General features: G+C 44.1%; 1 protein-coding gene across 1 annotated transcript in view; it reads left to right on the top strand.

Annotated features, from left to right (window-relative positions):
• Window positions 1-389: 389 nt before the first annotated feature.
• Window positions 390-19,675, top strand: part of LOC144783084 (cadherin-related family member 4-like) — a 361,413-nt gene continuing 342,127 nt past the window's right edge. The window contains exon 1 of the mRNA XM_078662246.1: window positions 390-479. Within this exon, the coding sequence (XP_078518372.1) occupies window positions 416-479 (64 nt within the window). The 5' untranslated portion in view covers window positions 390-415. The remainder of the gene's footprint in view (window positions 480-19,675) is intronic.

Genomic DNA, 19,675 nt, shown 5'->3' with positions numbered 1-19,675 from the left:
TGTCCCTTTCTTATTTATAAGAGCCATTTTCTCTGTCTATGATTCCGATTTAAATGAAACTTTCCTCCAGCATAAACGTCATATTCCCATGGTTGCCTGCATTCAGCTTCCGGTTTGCGTAGAAACGTGATGAAGTGACTGCACGTTTTACATACTCCAACCATAAATAATCCTTCTAGAATTCTTAGCAGAGCGGACGTGCTTCATTCCTGTTCTATTTACCCTCTCCTTTCATGAAAGGAAAGTGTTGCATGATTCACCGTCCCGCGTCCTTAGCTCTCTATAGCAACCCTGTAAGGCCTGTTTATTTTGTGGTTATCCCAAAGCAAACATGTTTGGGTGTGAGAGCCCCTGATGTACCCTGGGTTTCTGCAGTCTTTCTACTCAAGGCTCAGCGTCTCGTCTAGACTGCACCATGTGCAGGTTTCTGCTCCTGCTGTGCCTCACCATGCTGCTGGTGCAGCCAGTCCTTGCCCAAGGTAAGCGAGCACCTTCATTCATCACTGCTCAGCAGTGCTTTAAATGGGCCGGTACTGTCAGGTATTTAGGAGCAGATTTACAAGAAACTGACGCATCTGTAGAGATGCGTCACTTTCCCTGCGCCACCCTGAGAAACCTTTGCGCCCCCCATGTATTCACCGTTTCTACCGCTTGGCGCACCATGTCGCGAGGATTGCCAGATTTGTCGGAAATTCTGACTCATCTGTTTGGGCAAAAGTCACGCATTGCTGGTGTGGTGTCGCAAGCACGAAGCAATTCCAGAAATGCATTTTGAGGTCTATTCCCACTACACTGCGTCACTCATTATGCCTACTTCAAGCAGGCATAAGGTTTTGACGCAGTGGCGTCCTAGAAGTGACGCAGTGAAATCTTGTCGTTTTCCCTGCGTCACTTTTACGAGGCTCTCCTGCGTGGGAACGCCCGCCCTGCATACATTATACATGATGCAGGTATAATGTCACGCAGGGCTTTATAATGTGATGCATCTCCCTACATGCGTCAAGTTGTAAATTGGCTGCATATTTTACGCTGCCACTGTGTCACAAGTGATGCAACGTCGGCGTAAAAGTGTCGCAAGGGCCTTGTAAATCTGCGCCTTAGTACCTGCACTTCTTAGTTTTGAGAGGGAGAGTGTCTGCACTTCACAGAAGTGGTAAAATACTTTTAACCGGATAGTACCACTACTTCTCAAAAGCAAGTAGGCACTCTGGTAGACTGTACCGGCACTTCTATTTTTCCATTTCAGGTACTGCTGTGTGGGTATAAAAAGGGTCTTAGAAACCTGGGCAAACCAGGATTGGAAAAAATCTCATTTGCAAACTGCAGACTAAATCATCATTTTCCCAAATGTGTATTGCTGCATTTTGCTTGGGTTGGCGCTATTGAAATACTAGCTACATAAAATGCTTTTATGATAAATTTTTATCGAATAAAGCCTATCTAACTAACAAAAATACATACGAATGTGTATTGTGCCAGAGAAATGTGAATAAATGAGATGAAATTAAGAAACAGGCAAGCCACTGGAGTTGGATATTGCGGCTGTAACAATTTCAGCATAATTATAGAATTATACTACATTTATAATTTAAGCCATTATCTGCTGCATAAATGTGTTTCTAGCTCAAGCACATTAAATCTTACCAAGCAAATGTGCCACACATGCAGTGAAAATCCCTTTTCAAAGTTTATTCACACTAAAAGGATCCTGCTCAATCATGTGCAAGGTGAGCTGAGTACCTATTTGTTGACGTGCCAGATCCTTTGTACAAATGCGATTCTTGGGTACTCCCCATAACCACTAATCTACGTCCTCCTCCTCCCAGTCATTGGTGAATTGAGGTATTCCATCTGGGTCGAGGAGGGCATAGATTAGGGGTAATGAAGATTACCAGTAAATAATATGTTCCTGACCCATGACTAGATCACAACACCTGGTTCTACCTGAATACACTTTGGGGTATATTCACTAAGTTTAGCACCCAACGCAATTTTTGTTTTTACTATTTTACTTTTGCGCTGGGAAATCACTTGAATAGCACTGCTTTGCATTACTTAGCGCCAAGGGAGCATTCCATGGGTGGTGCATGAGCGGTCACATGCACCCACCCAAGGTTTCTGATGCAAAACCCTATTTACTAAAAAAAGTAGACAGGGTTTGCTTAAAAAAATAGTGCCCACTTCAACCAGGCACTATCACAGAGAAATGCTTTTATTTCTCCTTTCTTTTCTGACTTTGCATGTGTGCTGCACTGTACAGAACACATACAAGGTGGGAAAAGCTTTGAAGTTAGTCTAAGCATAGTACTGTGTACTGGAAGGGTATCTTTCCAGTACAAAACCTATGCTAGACTCACTCAGATACCCTTTCACTATGGTGCAAATATGTGTGCATGGTGAAGGGCAGCATATTTCTGCACAGGCGCTAGAGAGAGGGGAGGAGAATTCCATATTTTTGTAAATATGGTGCTCTCCTGCTCTCTCTTCACGCAGTGCAGGACTTCTGGCTGCTGCACTGCGCTACATGAAATTTTTATTGGTATTTACAGATTACAAAATACAATATGACATTTAACAAGTATCTGGTTTCGCGGGCATTCGCGTTCGGGCAATAATCTTGTGGCTATGGCAGTTATCCACTGCTCAGTTGTTGGCGGGCTGTACCTGCGGCCAGCTGAGGTTTGTTGTCTACCGTTGTTTTGTTTACCTGTTGTCTATGGGGGTTTGTGTGGGATTAGGAATTTGTCTCTTGTTGACCACATCTCTCTGTTGGGGTTTCTCCATGGGGTGTATCTTAGTGCCGTGTTATCTGCTCCTCTGAGGTATGTCACCCAGTATAGCCATCCCTTGAATGTGACTTTGGTGGTGTCTTTCCATTTGACTAGCACTGTTTTAACAGCTGTCACCAGGAGGAAGTCTAGGAGGTATGCGTTGTGTTGTGTGGCTAAGTCCGTTGTGAAGTGCGCTGTGGTGATGGTGGCAAACTCCTGTTTTACAGTGCACCCCAGGGCTTTGTTAATGAAGTCGAATACTTTCTTTTAGAATTTGCTGACCTTGCTACAGTGGTAGATGAAGTGCGCTAGGTCATAATCGAGTAAATCGGGTTCAAAATTGCTCAGATAATAATCTTACTAAACTTGGAAATAACATTAAAAGGCTGGGATTTTGTCTTTGAAAAAAATTCACATGACTGGCATCACCAGAGCAATTCCTTTCTCATTTTTCTTTTTTAAATAACCACAATAGAATACAGACAACATTTAATTTGAGAACACTGCATAGCACTGATTTAAACAGGGGCCATGCAAATACTTCTTAAGCAATTTAAAATATAATACGCAGTTAGTCACAATAATATCCAGAAAAACGAAGAACCCGTTTCACATAAAAAATAGTAAATCTGCACTCGTAGACTTAGGTCTGCGTGTGGGCACATGTTTACTACTTTTTGGTATTCACCATTATTGCAGCAGTAAACCTGGAGAGCTGTGCCAGGTGCATGTTTTCAGACATACTATTGGGAATGTCAGGTCACTCTCCATGGGGGCTCCTACTCCCTTAAGAAAAGTTCTCCATAGCGAAGAAGTTAGCACAGGGGGAAGGAAGCATGCTGTGATAAACGCACACTTTTTATCTCCAGAGGAAATCACTATTCCTTGGAGAGAAATCACCCAAAAATATTTTTACACCCAATGTGGGGTGTTGCGTTCTCCTTCCTACCCTGGAAATTTAGGGGCATATCAACAAGGGGTGGCGATAATATTAGAATCCGTTTTTGGGCGAAAAGCGGGGATAATATTATCACATAATCAACAAGGGCACGCTAGTGCATTTTTCCTTGCAATAGCGCCCCTTGTCAGCACGCCTCCCATCGCATCGCTAATGAGATGTAAAGGAGGCGTGCCTGACAAGACTCCCTTGGGAAAATATTGCTAACCCACCTTCGTCATATTGACAACGAGGGTTAACGATATTTAAAATCACGTTAAGTATGCCTTAACGCAGGAATTTAACGTCTGTTAAATTCCTGACTAAGGCATACCTAACATGGGGGGTGGATTCTGTGGCTAAGACCACAGGCCCTATCATCTAGGATATCGCTGTTTTCCACCATGGAAAACAGCTGTATCCCCGCTATCTCTGGAATTTTTATCGCCTCTGCGATGCGCGTTGTTGATAACCCGCTAACCGGCCGATAAATTCCAGAGATAGCCGGCGATAAATATGCAAGCGCTAAGCGCGCTTTGCAATATTTATCGCCGGCCCTTGATAATATGCCCCTTAGTTACTCCAGCCTTTGGCAGGAGTAAATCTCTGCTCATTTGAAGGGTGTTAAGGGGTCAGAGAGGAGTTTGGGAATTCCCTCAAAAGTAAATGTGGGTATTCCTAAACTTCCATCCTTTTCCAGCCTCTTCCACCCCTTGTAAGAGATTTACTACTGCAGATTTTCACAAACTCATGGCAGAGAAATCATTTACAGCCCCCAGGAATCACTGTCAGGGGCAAAAAAGGTATATTTGATCGTAATCATATTTGTGCGCCCAAATTTACCTTTTAGAATAGACCCCTTTGTATCCATGAACACTACACACATTTGATTCAATCATGGCCAATGAAAAATACCTTAATCATTTTTATATTAATATCCTAGCATTGATTAAGAAAATCTGCCTTCCATAGTAGTTGCCTGAACTGAAACCTCCTCACTTTCTAGGAAATAAAAAGCAACATATGTGGGATAGTGACACTATTTTACACATAAATTGTAACCTATCTCTTTGAACCTTTTAAAATGACAGTTAGCATTAATGCTGTAAATGAAAAAAACATTATGGGATCATTCTTTAAAACACCTTTACAATCATGCTGTGCATAACAACCTGTGGTTACGTCACAAGTCATACACTGCAGAGTTACAGGCCGTTACCTGTAACACAACCGCGACAAGGTAAATATTCATTATATCCCACAGTGCGGTCAATTGATTACAGCATACACCAGTATTTAGGCATTCAACAATTTGTAAGAGATATAATTAGAATTGGTCGCATAATCTTCATCATTGTTGACGGCGCCATTCACCACTTATGTCTTGGCAGGGAAGCCCTGTAGATGCAATTTGTCCTTCCCAGCCCTATCAGGTTTACCAGGTCCATGGTGACTGTCTGCTCCAGTCCAGGTTTTTTGTTATCGTTCTTTTTATTGAAAAAGGAGGGAAAGCTGCAACAAAATCAATTATTACATCATTTCAATCTGTATAAATTACCAGAGCATCATCAACCATGGAGATCATTCTTACGTATTGTTGCATCCCTCGTGCACACTCCAATACATTCTCCACGACATTCAGCTCTCTATTGAATGCAGATCAGGTCCCTATAGGCTTTCTATGTTGGCTATATCCTTTCCCATTTTTTTCGGGAGTCCTCTTCCTTTATAGATGGATTATCTTTCTTGCACTTGTAGTCTTATTTATACCATTATAAAACCAGGACTACAAATACCATAATGCAAAGGAAATTTCTGACTGAAGCAGGTATGCCTTCAGGCACCGTATGAGGTGACCTAGGCTTCTGAAACACTCTTCCCTGTCTTTGCACATGTCTGAATCACCAAACTTGCCATGTTGCTTCGTGCCCATTCCGCATCCAACGAAGAGCTATGTGATTTTTGGCATAGGTCAGAGATAATCTCAGTATAACCGGAATCTTGGGACACTCCATTGGCAACACTGAGGGATACATGAGGGGTGTTGCCCAATGATGGTAACTGTACCCCAAAGCACCTTCTTCCAAAATTGTTCCTGAATAGTGTTCTCCCGTTTGAACAGTTTCTATTGGAGGAGGACAAATCTGATTTGCATGTGGTTGGTTCCTCCCTGAAGTGACAAGGTGGTAAAAAAACGAAGGAATGGAATTACAAATTCAGGCATTCCAGATAGATTATGAGTCCAGGAAACCAAAGCATTGCATCGAAGAGTTTGGTGGAGTGAAACCAAGACTGCTGAGCTCTGAAGCTAGTGGCCAATGCCCAAATTGACCTTATTTTTAACCTGCAAGAGTTAGGCTCTTATAAGGACCCGTATGCCCACCGCTCTATCGTGGTCCTGTAGGAATTCTGTGAGCTGTGCGGATCCTCGGAGTGATGGTCTGTGCGCTCCCGCACTTGCTCGTACACATCCCTTTTTATTTAAATGAATCTTGATTGTCATGTAAAGCATGAGATATTTACTAAGACAATGCCTTACATATTTTTAACACTGTTCAAATAACAACAGAATGATCAAAGAAGAAAAGAAGAAAACTTGGAGGAGGCAAGACGTTACCTTTAGAAAACAAATATACCAAATGAGCCCTAATTGTATATAATGGGACATAATTGCAATGGATAGTCATTTTAAGCAACCTCTTATTTGGTGGTGCAACTACCACATTAAGGACAAACTGTCCAGGCCCACAATGGTTGCAGAAATGTTCATTAAGTACAGTTGCCAAGATACAAAAGTGAAACAAAACAACATCAAAGTCGGGACCTCCAATATGTCACCCAGTGTTGGCATAGCAAATTGGATCAGGATTTTTTGTTGTCGAACTTAATGCAAGGTCCAGCAACAGGGAATCCCATTTAATGACTGTTAAAGTCCTGCTCACTCTTCTACGGTGGGACATGTGGATCTGGTTTTCTGTGGCAGCGCACAGCAAGAAGTTTGAGCGCCAGGTAGCAATGTTCGGTGCACTTGGCCAATGCCAGTTAATAGCTATCATCTGCATCGCCAGTAACGGTGTCAGACCAACATACTAACAATGAGATTTCTGAGCATTATCACAGTGGATGAATCCCCAAAAAGATAAGTTTTTAGGGTGTTTAAATGTGTCTACCATTCATGGCCAATAATTGATTGCTTATGGTTTTTAAGAAGATCTCAAGTTGCGGGTATTATCATGACATACGAAAGAATATTGCTTAGGCAAACCCCCCTTCTGGGGCAATCATGTGGGACAAAAGGATAATTTTTGTGTAGCTGTTTGAGTATGAAGACTGCTTTGTGTTGGTAACAGAATTTAAAGAGTTATATTTAGTATTTATCAAGACTTTAGCAATGTTGTCCAGTGCTACCGACCAATCTAATTGTGATAAATCTGCACCCAAATCTGTATGCCATCTCTCTTTCAATTCCTTTAAGTCTTGCCTATCACATTCCTTAATAGCTTGATATAAGAATGCAACTAACTTCCCGGCTCCTCATGGGTTAAACAGTGGATGCTGCTTCACAAGAGCCAAACACAAAATGGGCAACCCACTAGACCTTTGGAGGCTTGGGTAATGTACAAGTAGGGTAAAGATGCCCTCAAGGGATTTAATTTCAAAACATGAATTGTTTAGAGCCCTAAATAGTGGCTTCTTCACAACCAATGTCAAAATAAATTGATAATAATCGAGTGAATCCATCAAGAGCAGCAGGTTCTAACGCCTCACACCCCCAAGTTGAATTAGCCTCACAGCACAGCGAAGCTTGAGTTAACAATTGTCCCGGTGAGAAATCTTACTCTGTCCTTATGTTAGAAAAGCCATGCAGGGTCCTAGATGTTAATAAACTGCAGAAGGCACCATAGGGTACCCCAGGAGTATATGCTACTTCTAACCCAAATCTACTAAGGCATCTGTTCCAGCAGTATTTTCCAACTTGTAGCAAGCAGAATAGGAAGAGATGGATTCAGGATCTATCAAAAAAGGACACTGTTCCGTGATAATGGGCGCATGTATGTCGCCCACAGAAGCAAAAGAGAGAAGGAAAGGGATGGAGGGTTAGAGCAGCTGCTGGAAGGGGTAGGTGCGGAGGCACGAGCATCCCACTGAAACCTATTCCTGGATGCTTGCACAAACAGCGCCGCATAGGCTCAGGAACCTGAACACTAATACAGGGCACACGTGGTTTGATCTACCTACAGAGATCGCTTGACTACTCTAGGAACTATGTACTAGGGTACCCCACGTGTCTGACAGGGTTATCACTCTGTAACCCTGAGCCAGTTCTTTTTATAGTTTGACGTGCACTTTTTCCTAGGTCCTGAAGAAACGCTACTGATCGTTTAGACACTACAAGCATGAAACATGTCGACCTCATGACTAGTTAGACCAGCACATTGAAGCCCCACGTAACACACTAACCTGTTGGTTTTTTAACTTACCAAGGACACCACGAGAATAAACTACCCAAGACTGGATGCCCCTAGGTACTTTTAACCTCACTTGCACGCACCACTTCACCTCTCTCTTAGAACCCTTCCCGTTATCTGCCCCGCTCCCACACCTGCACGCACTTTACGGCGTATTCTCTTTTAAAAGATCTCCGCTAAAGAGACCCTTCGGGGGCCCTTCAGACATTGCAGTGCCGGTCTGACGAGGAGCACCAAAAGGCCAATGATGAAGCATGACATCCTTCTGGGTCTGTGAGGGTGAAAAAGAGGCAAGACTTGGTCTTCTCCTTCGGGATTGGATCCTTGTAACCGGGGATAAACATCTGCCTCTTCTCTCCCTCCCTTCCTCTCTCTCTCTCCTACCCCTACTCTCTTTTTCCTTCTAACCCTCCATCCCTTTCCTTCTCTCTTTTTCTTCTGTGGGCGACATACATGCGCCCATTATCACGGAACAGTGTCCTTTTTAGGTCTCGCTCGAGACCTATTGCTGTGGAGTTGGCTCTCAAGGGAGACAGACCTGGGCACGCGCGTCGATTGCACATCGTGGACACGCATGTCCAGCCCCCCGGAGCCGTGCACATCTCTTGCTCCACATTCCACATTCACAGCGGCAGCCTTTCACAATCACGCGCGCACACAGCCACACTCACGGAAGCACACACACGCGTGCGCGCACACACTCACACACGCTGGCACACACACACACCCCTCCTCCCCCTTACCTCAGCACATCTCTTGTTGCACATTCACAGCGTCAGCCTCTCTCATTCACGCGCGCACACACAGCCACACTTACGGAAGCACACACACACACATGCGTGCACACACATACACGCAGGCACACACACACACCCCTGCACCACTCCAGAGACAAGCCATATGCATATCAAGTTTGGTCCTGATGAAATAGGACCCATCTAACAAAACTGCAAGGCCATGTTGCCAGAGCTCAGGGAAACATGTAACAGCAACGTGGTTTCAACCTATTAGGCATCATGAAGTACAGCTATATTCCTAAATCATAGTGATCACAGGACCCACATCTGGTCATAACCGTTGCACTTATGAAAATACAAAGACGATAAGTAGAAGCCTTGGATTAATCTTAGTCACTAGTAAACAGTTTGTTTGGTAACATTGAATCTTTACAATATTGAGCAAATTAACGAATAAAAAGCATTTGCAATGCAATCGGTCTCGCCTTTGGGACCTTAGAAGAATTTACCTATGCTGGATATTACCTCACATTACTGTGTATTCTCTGTTGTGTGCAGTGACCACTGCACTGATAAGAGATCTTAGCCCTCTACGGGAGTTCACATTACAGCATCTCACTGTCAGTCTGTTGTTCCTTCGGGAGACTTCTAGATAACTCAAGCAAGACCCGCAGATTGTAGACTGACTACAGAGTGAACTGCAGCATCTAGGCTGATTGCAGTAGGGACATGGCCACTTCTTGGCTTTACAGAGCCTTTATGCTACCACTCTGCAACAAGACCTGCAGTTTTTAAGCCCCCTCCCCCTGCAGCAGGAGATGCATCCATTATACTGTATGCAACCGTTACGTGAAGCAAGAACTGCAGCGTCTATCCTAAGTTCTGTGTGACCTGCTGCCACTGACTGTTCTAGACTGGTTCTAGGACAAGCTCTAGAGCGGCTGTTACAGGACACTCATATTCCAGCCCAGCTAGAGCAGATCTTTAATGTTTCGCATTCACTACAGATGCTGCATTTCCCGAAGCTGAGCATGCATGCGCGAGCCTGCTGCAGAACGCCTCTGGACACAATACCTGGAGGTGCGCAGCTGCTTTCAGGTTCTCGACTAACTGCATTAATACTGTGGTTGTGGATGCCGAATCTGTAATAATTTTTCAGCAGGGGGCGCAAGTGCTAGACTAAATGTAGGTAGGTCTGCCCCTGACTGTTAAAGGCCTTTGCAGTTAGCTGTCTCTGCACTTCACGCCATCTGAAAGGGGCTATCAGCTTTGCGAAAATACAATTTCTGCTTCACATACCATCCCACTCCACTTACCACCCACGCCACCTTTCAGGATAGGCAGTGGACACTCTCTCCCGTCCGTTACACGGTCTAAATCTGCTGAAACGTCTTATGGGATGGCATATGCACTATACAGCGTTTTGGGTTTGTGTTTTATACCTACCGCTACCCGCGCACAAATGGCCTCATTTATGAAGGCCTTGCGCTGCCGGTGCCTCACTTTTAACATGGGAAAAAGTGACGCACCGGTGGCGCAAGGCCTTCATAAATAAGGCCCAAAGAGTTTTACCCTGCCTCCCCAGTGTACACAATGCGCTGTAACAGAAAAGGCAATATATTAACTGCACCATGCAATGTGGGCTTGGATGATGTATTTGTCTAGTAAAGTCCTGTCCTCCATGCAGTTTCACGAGGTACACTGCGGTTTTCCTCTACACGCCATGCTTGTGATAGGTTGCAGTTAATGTGACGCAACTACAGAGTCCTTGAGTACTATACCAGGGAGGAACGGGTACTGCACTGCCCTCCTGCAGCGTGTTGTAGTTACTCTGCACACCCTTCCCAGCTGCAGGTCGCTCAGCTCACAGACTCTGCGAGACCCATGCACAGCAGTTCTATGCACTTCACACCTTGTGCACTTGGCCTGACAGACCACTGGGTTTTACATGATTTTATGTACTTCTTTGTTGGAGGTTTAGACTCCTTCCCATTTTTTTGCACACTGTACTCAGATGGCAGCCAGTCCATATGGCGATGCAGTGCTCAAGAGCACATCTTGCCCACACACAAGTTAGGTGCCGCGGGGAGCCTGTGTTCAAGTATCTGTGCCTTCATGTCTTTCCTATTGTTTCCCAATGAAGAGAACGCACATTTTATAAAATTATTTCGACGACGTTTCACAGCAGCAATTATTCCGTTCCTAGACGTCCTAAATGGGACGGTTTAAGGTGAATGAGTCTTACGAAGAGGATGTCATTTTCCCAGGATCACACAAGCTTCCACTTAGGGAATCCAAGAACATAGCGCAGTTCTTCGGAATTCGGAGGTGACGAGGCACATACTAGGACACATCTCCATGTCACGTGCACATTAACTTTCATTCTGCAAAAAAAAACCGCAGATGGCTTTATGAGTGCATGGTGCAGGCCGTTCCCTTCACTTGACACCTTAATAGGAGGAAGTGTGCCGTAGTTTGCTGTCCCTTCATGCACCTGATGTGTTCCCCTGTCTTCGGAATACTTCTCACATCTCTGTGTCGGATGTCTAAACCTCTATGTATTTTCACGGCAGCTTTACAGCTATCATAATGCAATATAAAACACATTTGGGGGTTTAGATGACTGCCTGTGGGCGCTGTTTCCTTTTCACCACTGCTTGTGTCTTTGTGCAAGGGAGGGGCTCTGAAAATCTGTCGCAGCACTGAGCTATGAATATTATTTTGCCACGTCGTGGTCGCAGGTGGCCTGTATTCTTATTATTTAAAATGCACACCAAGGACTCTTACACGGGGGCAGGCACGTACGATAACTCTTCTCGCCTCCTAACATGCATTTATGAGCCTGCCAGTGCCTGTATATTATTTTACAGTTTTATATAGTGCAAACTTGGCCCAAGGTATCACAGCATGCTTGTTGTACTCACTAATTTTATGGGTAGAATTGTTTGAGGAGAGTAAAGGCACAAGTAATTGCGTTTCAAAGAAGCAGCTGCGGACGTCCCGGTGGCTTTAGAAGAGAAAGCGGGCATTGTATGCTAAATTTAAGCAGAGCACGTCGTGTCTGCAGTAAGAGAAGCTCAATAAAGACAAGCAAACAAATCCCCCGGGCCCTCACTTACCACATGCCATCTACCTCTAGCATAAATGGACCCGCTGTCCTGATTCCACATGTGCTGCCGCAGAAACAAAAACAGGCTTAGAAGCTGGTAGACAGTTGTGCAGCCCCCAAGCCCGTTGGTACCATGCTGCGGTAAATGGGCCATAGAAACGCTGGAGCACGCACACCGCAAGTCGGCCTGGAGCGCGCCTCGGAAGAGACGCGGGAGGACAGGAGCGTGCCGACATGAGCGTGCACGTCGGCGTTCCCGCACGTTCACAGACCGGTGTCTGATCGTGCACCGGTCTGTATCACTTGGGAGGCCTTCACAACGACAACAAGTGCACGAGCAGAATCGGCTCTGTGGACGCGCTTCCACGAGCCGATTCGAAAATGGGAACGCGCCTCCCAAGGACAGCTTTTGCGCGTTCAATAGCATTTGATTGGTCCTCGCCGGAAGACCTGCTGTGCGTTAATTATGGGTGAGTGCTCCTGTCATGAACACTGGTGAGCAGGCGCCTTACATTTGTTTACTTATGATAGCAACCTCTCTGGGAGACGTGCTTCGGGGCCTGGCGGCATGCTGTGATAATTGCTATGCTATTTACTTTTTCTTTGTTGTGATTTTGAGCAGGCCGGGAGCAGGCGTCTTACTGGCGCCACGCGTTCATTAGGAATTAAAGTTGCACAGCAGGCGATAATTAGGGGCGCATGTTTTAGGACTTTTTTTGCACTTAGTTTTGTTTACTCAGTATTTTAAATATTACTAATGCTCTATATAAACGTGCTACTAAGATTTGCTAACACGGGGATTCTGCGACATACATTGGAGCCACTCCCTACTTGAAGAGGCATACTGCGGTAAGTTCTGTGACCTGTTTTCTTTCTTCTTTACTATATTATATTTACTTTGATATTTACTGTATTGTAGTATAACTGTTTAGTTTGTTATTTACTGTGTAATATTTACTTTGATATTTACGCTAGATAATTACGCTGTAGTGTTTGAGCGCCGTTACCGGAGGCAGCCTGTCCTCTCTGTGACTGCTGTGTGCCGGTATTCTAAGGAGCGCTGGCCCCCCATCGAGCTCTGTACCCCCTACGTCACGGGGGTGCAGATTTCGATAGGTTCGGCCTAGCTGCAGCTGTTTCACCATCTAGCTTTGTACCCCCTGTTCAGCTACGTTTGCACTGTCGTTTCCATTACTTTAAATGGTTGAACTGTACTGCATTTTAAGACGCACTTCTTATTGAAATGTATTCTGTTCTTTTTTAATTGGACGCCATGAATAAACAGGACACAGTCTACGCTATTTTATAAGACGCCTTAATAAGTATAGGTCCCCTACGGGAGGGGGTTATTGTGTGCAGTGCTAGCTGCCCGGCCCCAGGCACATTACGGGTGTCTGGATTGAGTAAGTGAGGGATCCGCCACTGTCTTCGTGTGTTGTTTCGGGTTTCGTATACTCTGTTTGTGAGGGTTACTTTTATATTTACTGTATTGTGATATTTACTGTATTGTAGTATAACTGTTTAGTTTGTTATTTACTGTATAATATTTACTTTGATATTTACGCTAGATAATTACGCTGTAGTGTTTGAGCGCCGTGACCTGAGGCAGCCTGTCCTCTCTGTGACAGCTGTGTGGCGGTATTCTAAGGAGCGCTGTCCCCCCATCGAGCTCTGTACCCCCTACGTTACGGGAATGCAGATTTCGATAGGTTCGCCCTATCTGCAGCTGTTTCTCCATCGAGCTTTGTACCCCTGTTCAGCTACGTTTGCGCTGTCGTTTCCATTACTTTAAATGGTTGAAATGTTCTGCATTTTAAGACGCACTTCATATTGAAATGTATTGTGTTCCTTTTAATTGGACGCCATGAATAAACAGGACACAGTCTACGCTATTTAATAAGAGGCCTTAATAAATATAGGTCCCATACGGGAGGGGGTTTTGGTGTGCGGTGCTAGCTGCCCGGCCCCAGTCACATTACGGGTGTCTGGATTGAGTAAGTGAGGGATTCGCCACTGTTTTCGTGTCTTGTTTCTGGTTGTCTGCTGCTTTCACCTCAGCGTCCTGGTCTCACTGCCTCTGGTACTTGCTTATATGCTCTGCATATTCATGACACAGCCCTTGAGATGCCCTGTCAGTTGGCAGCACCTGCAGCCTATGCAGCATTAGTTTAAGGCAGGGAGAGGATGTGATGTGACAGTTAGAGCCTCTGACTTTGGAACTGGGGAACCAGGCAGAGTCTCGGCATCAGCACAACATCCTGTGATTCTGGGCAACCACTTAATCCCTATGTAAAAATGAACTTGACCTTGTGTTATATAACTATGTAACTGGTGCTCATCTAAAGTGCTCCAGTACCTTTGAATTGAGTTCAGGCAATGTAAAAGTACAAAAATAAAATCACACATAGCTAACTTGCTAATGCTTGCGTTGGTCTGATAAATAGCTTTTAGTATGCTGGTTTTCCAAGGAGTGTTAATGTTTGCCCATTAATGGGTGATGTAGGTATTTACATCTTAAGAGGCTGTCTCTGCCATCTCACCAAGTGGCCTGTTTAACCCGGGGTTTCCTACAAAATATAAAAGGAGAAGGCCAGGAACTAAATTGTATTTTGCATTTTACATCTCTGTGCTTTGGCACTATGAATACAATCCCATCATCTATTTTTGTGTTTTTTAGGTCAAGCCTAGGCATCACATGCGCTGCTCTGCGGCATGCTGTACTGGAGTATGGAATAGAATCCCCGCCCTCTCTACACCCATATTTGTCATTGTCTTGTGTCATTGTCCTTTGTAAATGCTTGCTTCTGATTCGTTAATAGGCTTGTTAGTCCTTCCTTAGTACCGCCTCCCATGTTACACAGTAAGGCTTTTTAGGTCTCGTCTAACCGAGATATTGAGTAGGGGTCTCAGAAATGCTCCCAAAGGCGGATTGCCTACAGTGCATGTGTGTGGGCTCGTGCACATCGCACACCATTTGGTTTGCTTGCAGCCAGCATCAGACTTCAACCACTTCAAAGGAATCCGCTCGGGCGCTCCTACTAACATAAATTAACAAGTCGTTGTCACAAAGCTTCACAGGAAAGACCAGTGACGCCATATGGACAGAAGGCAGCCACAACACATCTTCCCCACTACTCTTTTCCTACCATTTTGTTTGTCGCTTTCCAGCCACTCGACTGGCTTCCAAGAAAATCCATATTCCCAAGTGAGCTGCAGTCTTATTTACTATTCTAAAAAAAACCAAAGATAGATAGAAACATATCTTGGAAATCGCAATGGGAATAATTTGAGTTTTAATAACTTTATTTCTTATCCCATTCAGTTACGCTTCCTGTCCTCTTCTGTTTCATTGTTGCCTTCTCCCCTAACTCTGCCCTCTTTGTTCTCCCGGGTTTTCTATTGAATCTCCTCCACCCATCCTATCTCTTATTCTTCCCCTCTATCTATTCAGATTACTTCTGTCCTTCTTTTCCCCCTCCTTATTCTGTTCTCTATCTACATCTCAATCCATTCTCCCTTCTTTGCCCTCTCTTCACTTTCACCCCGTCCATTTTGTCCTGCCTTTTCATTCTGCCCCAACGCCCCTATTCTGTACACTGTTCTCCTACAACTACATCACGGAACTAGGTGCAACCAAACACCAACAAAACCTCACACACAAGGGCATGTCAAGGAGTGCCTCTGGGAAGTTTCACCTGATGTGTATGTCTGAGAGCATGTACATATTGTTTCTGTGTGTCGGCAAGCCTTCACCAGTGTATGTGTATTTGAATGTGTGTATGCGTGACACTACTTTAGTCCACACACACTGTGCCCCCACACTACTTTAGGACACACACACTGCGCCCTCACACTACTTTAGGCCACACACACTGCGCCCTCACACTACTTTAGGCCACAGACACTGCGCCCTCACACTACTTTAGGCCACACACACAGCGCCCTCACACTACTTTAGGCCACACACACTGCGCCCTCACACTCTGTGCCCTCACACTCTGCACCCTCACACTCTGCACCCTCACACACTCTGCACCCTCACACACTCTGCACCCTCACACACTCAGCACTCTCACACACTCTGCACCCTCACACACTCTGCACTCTCACACACTCTGCACCCTCACGCACTCTGCACCCTCACATTCTGTGCCCTCACACACTCTGCACCCTCACACACTCTGCACCCTCACACTCTGCACCCTCACACTCTGCACCCTCACACTCTGCACCCTCACACACTCTGCAGCCTCACACACTCTGCGCCCTCACACACTGCACCCTCACACACTCTGCAACCTCACACGCAATTACACTCTACTGAATACAACATACACTCAACAAAATACCACTCAGTGCCACATAATTATATGCTACATAATTACACTGCGCTCAACGCAATATACACTCCAAATACCACTCAGTGCCACATAATTACACGCCACATAATTACACTCTACTGAATGCAACACACACTCCACACAATACCACTCAGTGCCACATAATTATATGCTACATAATTACAATGCAACATACACTCCAAACAATACCACTCAGTGCCACATAATTACACGCCACACAATTACACTGCACTCAATGCAACATACACTCCAAATACCACTCATTGCCACATAATTACACTCCACATAATTACACTGCACTCAATGCAACATACACTCCAAATACCACTCAGTGCCACATAATTACACGCCACATAATTACACTGCACTCCATGCAACATACACTCCAAATACCACTCAGTGCCACATAGTTACACGCCACATAATTACACTGCACTCAATGCAACATACACTCCAAATAACACTCAGTGCCACTTAGATACACGCCACATAATTACACTGCACTCAATGCAACACACACTCCAAATACCACCCAGTGCCACATAATTACACGCCACATAATTACACTGCGCTCAATGCAACATACAACTCAAATACCACTCTGTGCCACATAATTACACGCCACATAATTATTCTGCACTCAATGCAACATTCACTCCAAATAACACTCAATGTCACATAATTATATGCTACATAATTACACTGCACTCAATGCAACATACACTCCACACAATTACACTCTACTGAATACAACATACACTCCACACAATACTACTCAGTGCCACATAATTACACGCCACACAATTACATTCTACTGAATACAACATACACTCCACACAATACCACTCAGTGCCACATAATTACACGCCACATAATTACACTGCACTCCATGCAACATACACTCCAAATACCACTCAGTGTCACATAGTTGCACGCCACATAATTACACTGCACTCAATGCAACATACACGCCAAATACCACTCAGTTCCACATAGTTACAAGCCACATAATTACACTCTATCTATCACATCACCACAGCATCACTCAGCACCACCACAGCATCACTCAGGGGCACCACAACATGACTATGCGCTACCACACCATCACTGAACGCCACAGCATCACTCGTCACAACCACAACATCACTCAGCGCCACCACAGCATCAATCTGTGCAACCATTCAACAACAACTGGTTCAAATATGTTTCAAGCTTTATTACAAATGTCACAAAAAGATGTTAATATTTCACTTCTGTTCTTGGATTTTCGTCACAGTAAAATAGTCTGAACATAATCTTAACAAAAGTTATTTACAAAAATTTAAGCTATTGCCATTATAAATGACAATAACTTTTATTTAAGTATTAATTATTTAAAAACAGTTAATTATTAAAAGCAATTGTTATTTGTAATATCAATACATCTAAGTCACGTAAATACAACACATATTGCATTACAAATGCTATAGGTGTTACATCTGTGAAAGTTAAAAGTATTGGCATTGTAAATGACAAAGCTATTAATTTCGCTATTTTCAAAACCAACACATAAATAAAACATTTGTCATTTACAATACCAATAGCTCAAATGTTCCTAATGCGAGACCTATTGCATTGCAAATGCTTGTTTGATATAGCCATTAACAAAGGAGCACGGACACTGAACCTTAACAAGCTCCCGGTCCCCCCCTCTTTCTCTTGTGATGACCTACTATCGATTCAGGATCACCAACCAGAGCCTAATCAGCGACCTAAGCATTCAATGCCTTTAGAAGATATTGAGTCTTGCCCATACAGTCAGATCACAAGTATCCCATCATCCATTGGAGCTATGCTGCCAAATAGTAAGATTTGCAATCGAAGGTAATATGCAGTCCGGCAACTGCTGTATGCTCAAGGCCACTGTAGGGTTACTGGTTCCCCAAAACAAATCTATCAGCTCTTTATTAAGTTCCTTGCACACTTGCTTTCTAAAGACCACAGGATTGTTGAAAAAGCAGTAGCATTGGCAGTAGCACCACTTTGGCCATGGTCTATCTGCCCATTGTGGATGGAGATGAGTCACTTTTATATGGACACTGAAACCTTAATTGGTGTTAAATTTGCAACCCCAGCAGTCTGGAAGTATTGTGTGCTCACCGCCCAGCCAGTCAGACAGAGCTATCAGTGTATGCGCACTCCAGCACGAAAGAAACAAGTTTTCTGCTCTCCTTAGTTTTTCACAACATTCCGGTTCAGAGGGGACCTTGCCTGGTAGTTCGGGTCGAACTGTTCCCGTTGGATCAAGACTAAGGCTGATCAGCCTACATGGTTACTTTCTGAGGTGGCATGGTTGGCATAACAAAGAGGGACTAGATTGTGGTCCTGAGTATTTGCCAGTGGCTGAGATTAATTCAATCATAAAATCCATCACTTTTTTGTATTCTTCACGGATGCTGATATAACAATCTGTGTCTCTCCGCTCCACTGATGCACTCCTATCCCATGAAGCATGAGTAATGATGTGAGTGTCTGTGCCCTATATGCCATTGTGCATAAGTACCCCATTGTTAATTCATCGCCCGGTCCAGTGTGGTGGAGAAACCTAGACAGAAGCAATTCATAGCAGAAATTATGCCCCCCCCCCCCTTAAGCAGTTATTGATGCCATCAACTTCTTGAAAGTTACTAAGCACATATTTTCTTATTGTAAATATACCATGCTCTAAGTGTCAGCCTTGAAAGTTTGACCTCACTACCTAATGATCATCAAACCTAAGGAAAAAGGTACTTGTCAACTCAGTGAACACACACCTACTACCTGCTTAATATGATTCCATGGGCATTGGCAAAACCTGTTACAAGGATGGGTTAATTGCCTGAGTCACACAGGCCCTGCATACCTGTTCAGACATATTTCCATTATTCATTAGCAATTCCTTCACCTAGATCTGCCTCCTACTTTGCCTTCTCTGATGTTCCTGACCTAGTTCCTGCATACAGTATTGCTATTGTTGTACTAAAGAAAGGGGTTAGTTATCAGTGACCCGTGTCACTCAGTTTTCTAATTTGGGAAACCAGGAGAGCTATACAATGTAAAAGTACGATCAGATTTTTTGGGTGCAACTGGGGCACCTTTTTTTCGATATTTCAAGATAAGACTGTCAATATTTCCATAGAATATGGATTATCAATAAATGTACTTCTACTAGATATTTGAGAATGTGTTAGCCAGATAAAGTCAAATTTTTATTCAGTGAAGATGTTTTTTTTGCTAAAAAGCACTGTAGTACAATTTGATGTCTAGACCCAG

This window comes from Lissotriton helveticus, chromosome 9 (genome assembly GCF_964261635.1).
Source record: "Lissotriton helveticus chromosome 9, aLisHel1.1, whole genome shotgun sequence".
Taxonomy (NCBI): domain Eukaryota; kingdom Metazoa; phylum Chordata; class Amphibia; order Caudata; family Salamandridae; genus Lissotriton; species Lissotriton helveticus.
This window is presented reverse-complemented; position numbering and strand designations above follow the sequence as displayed.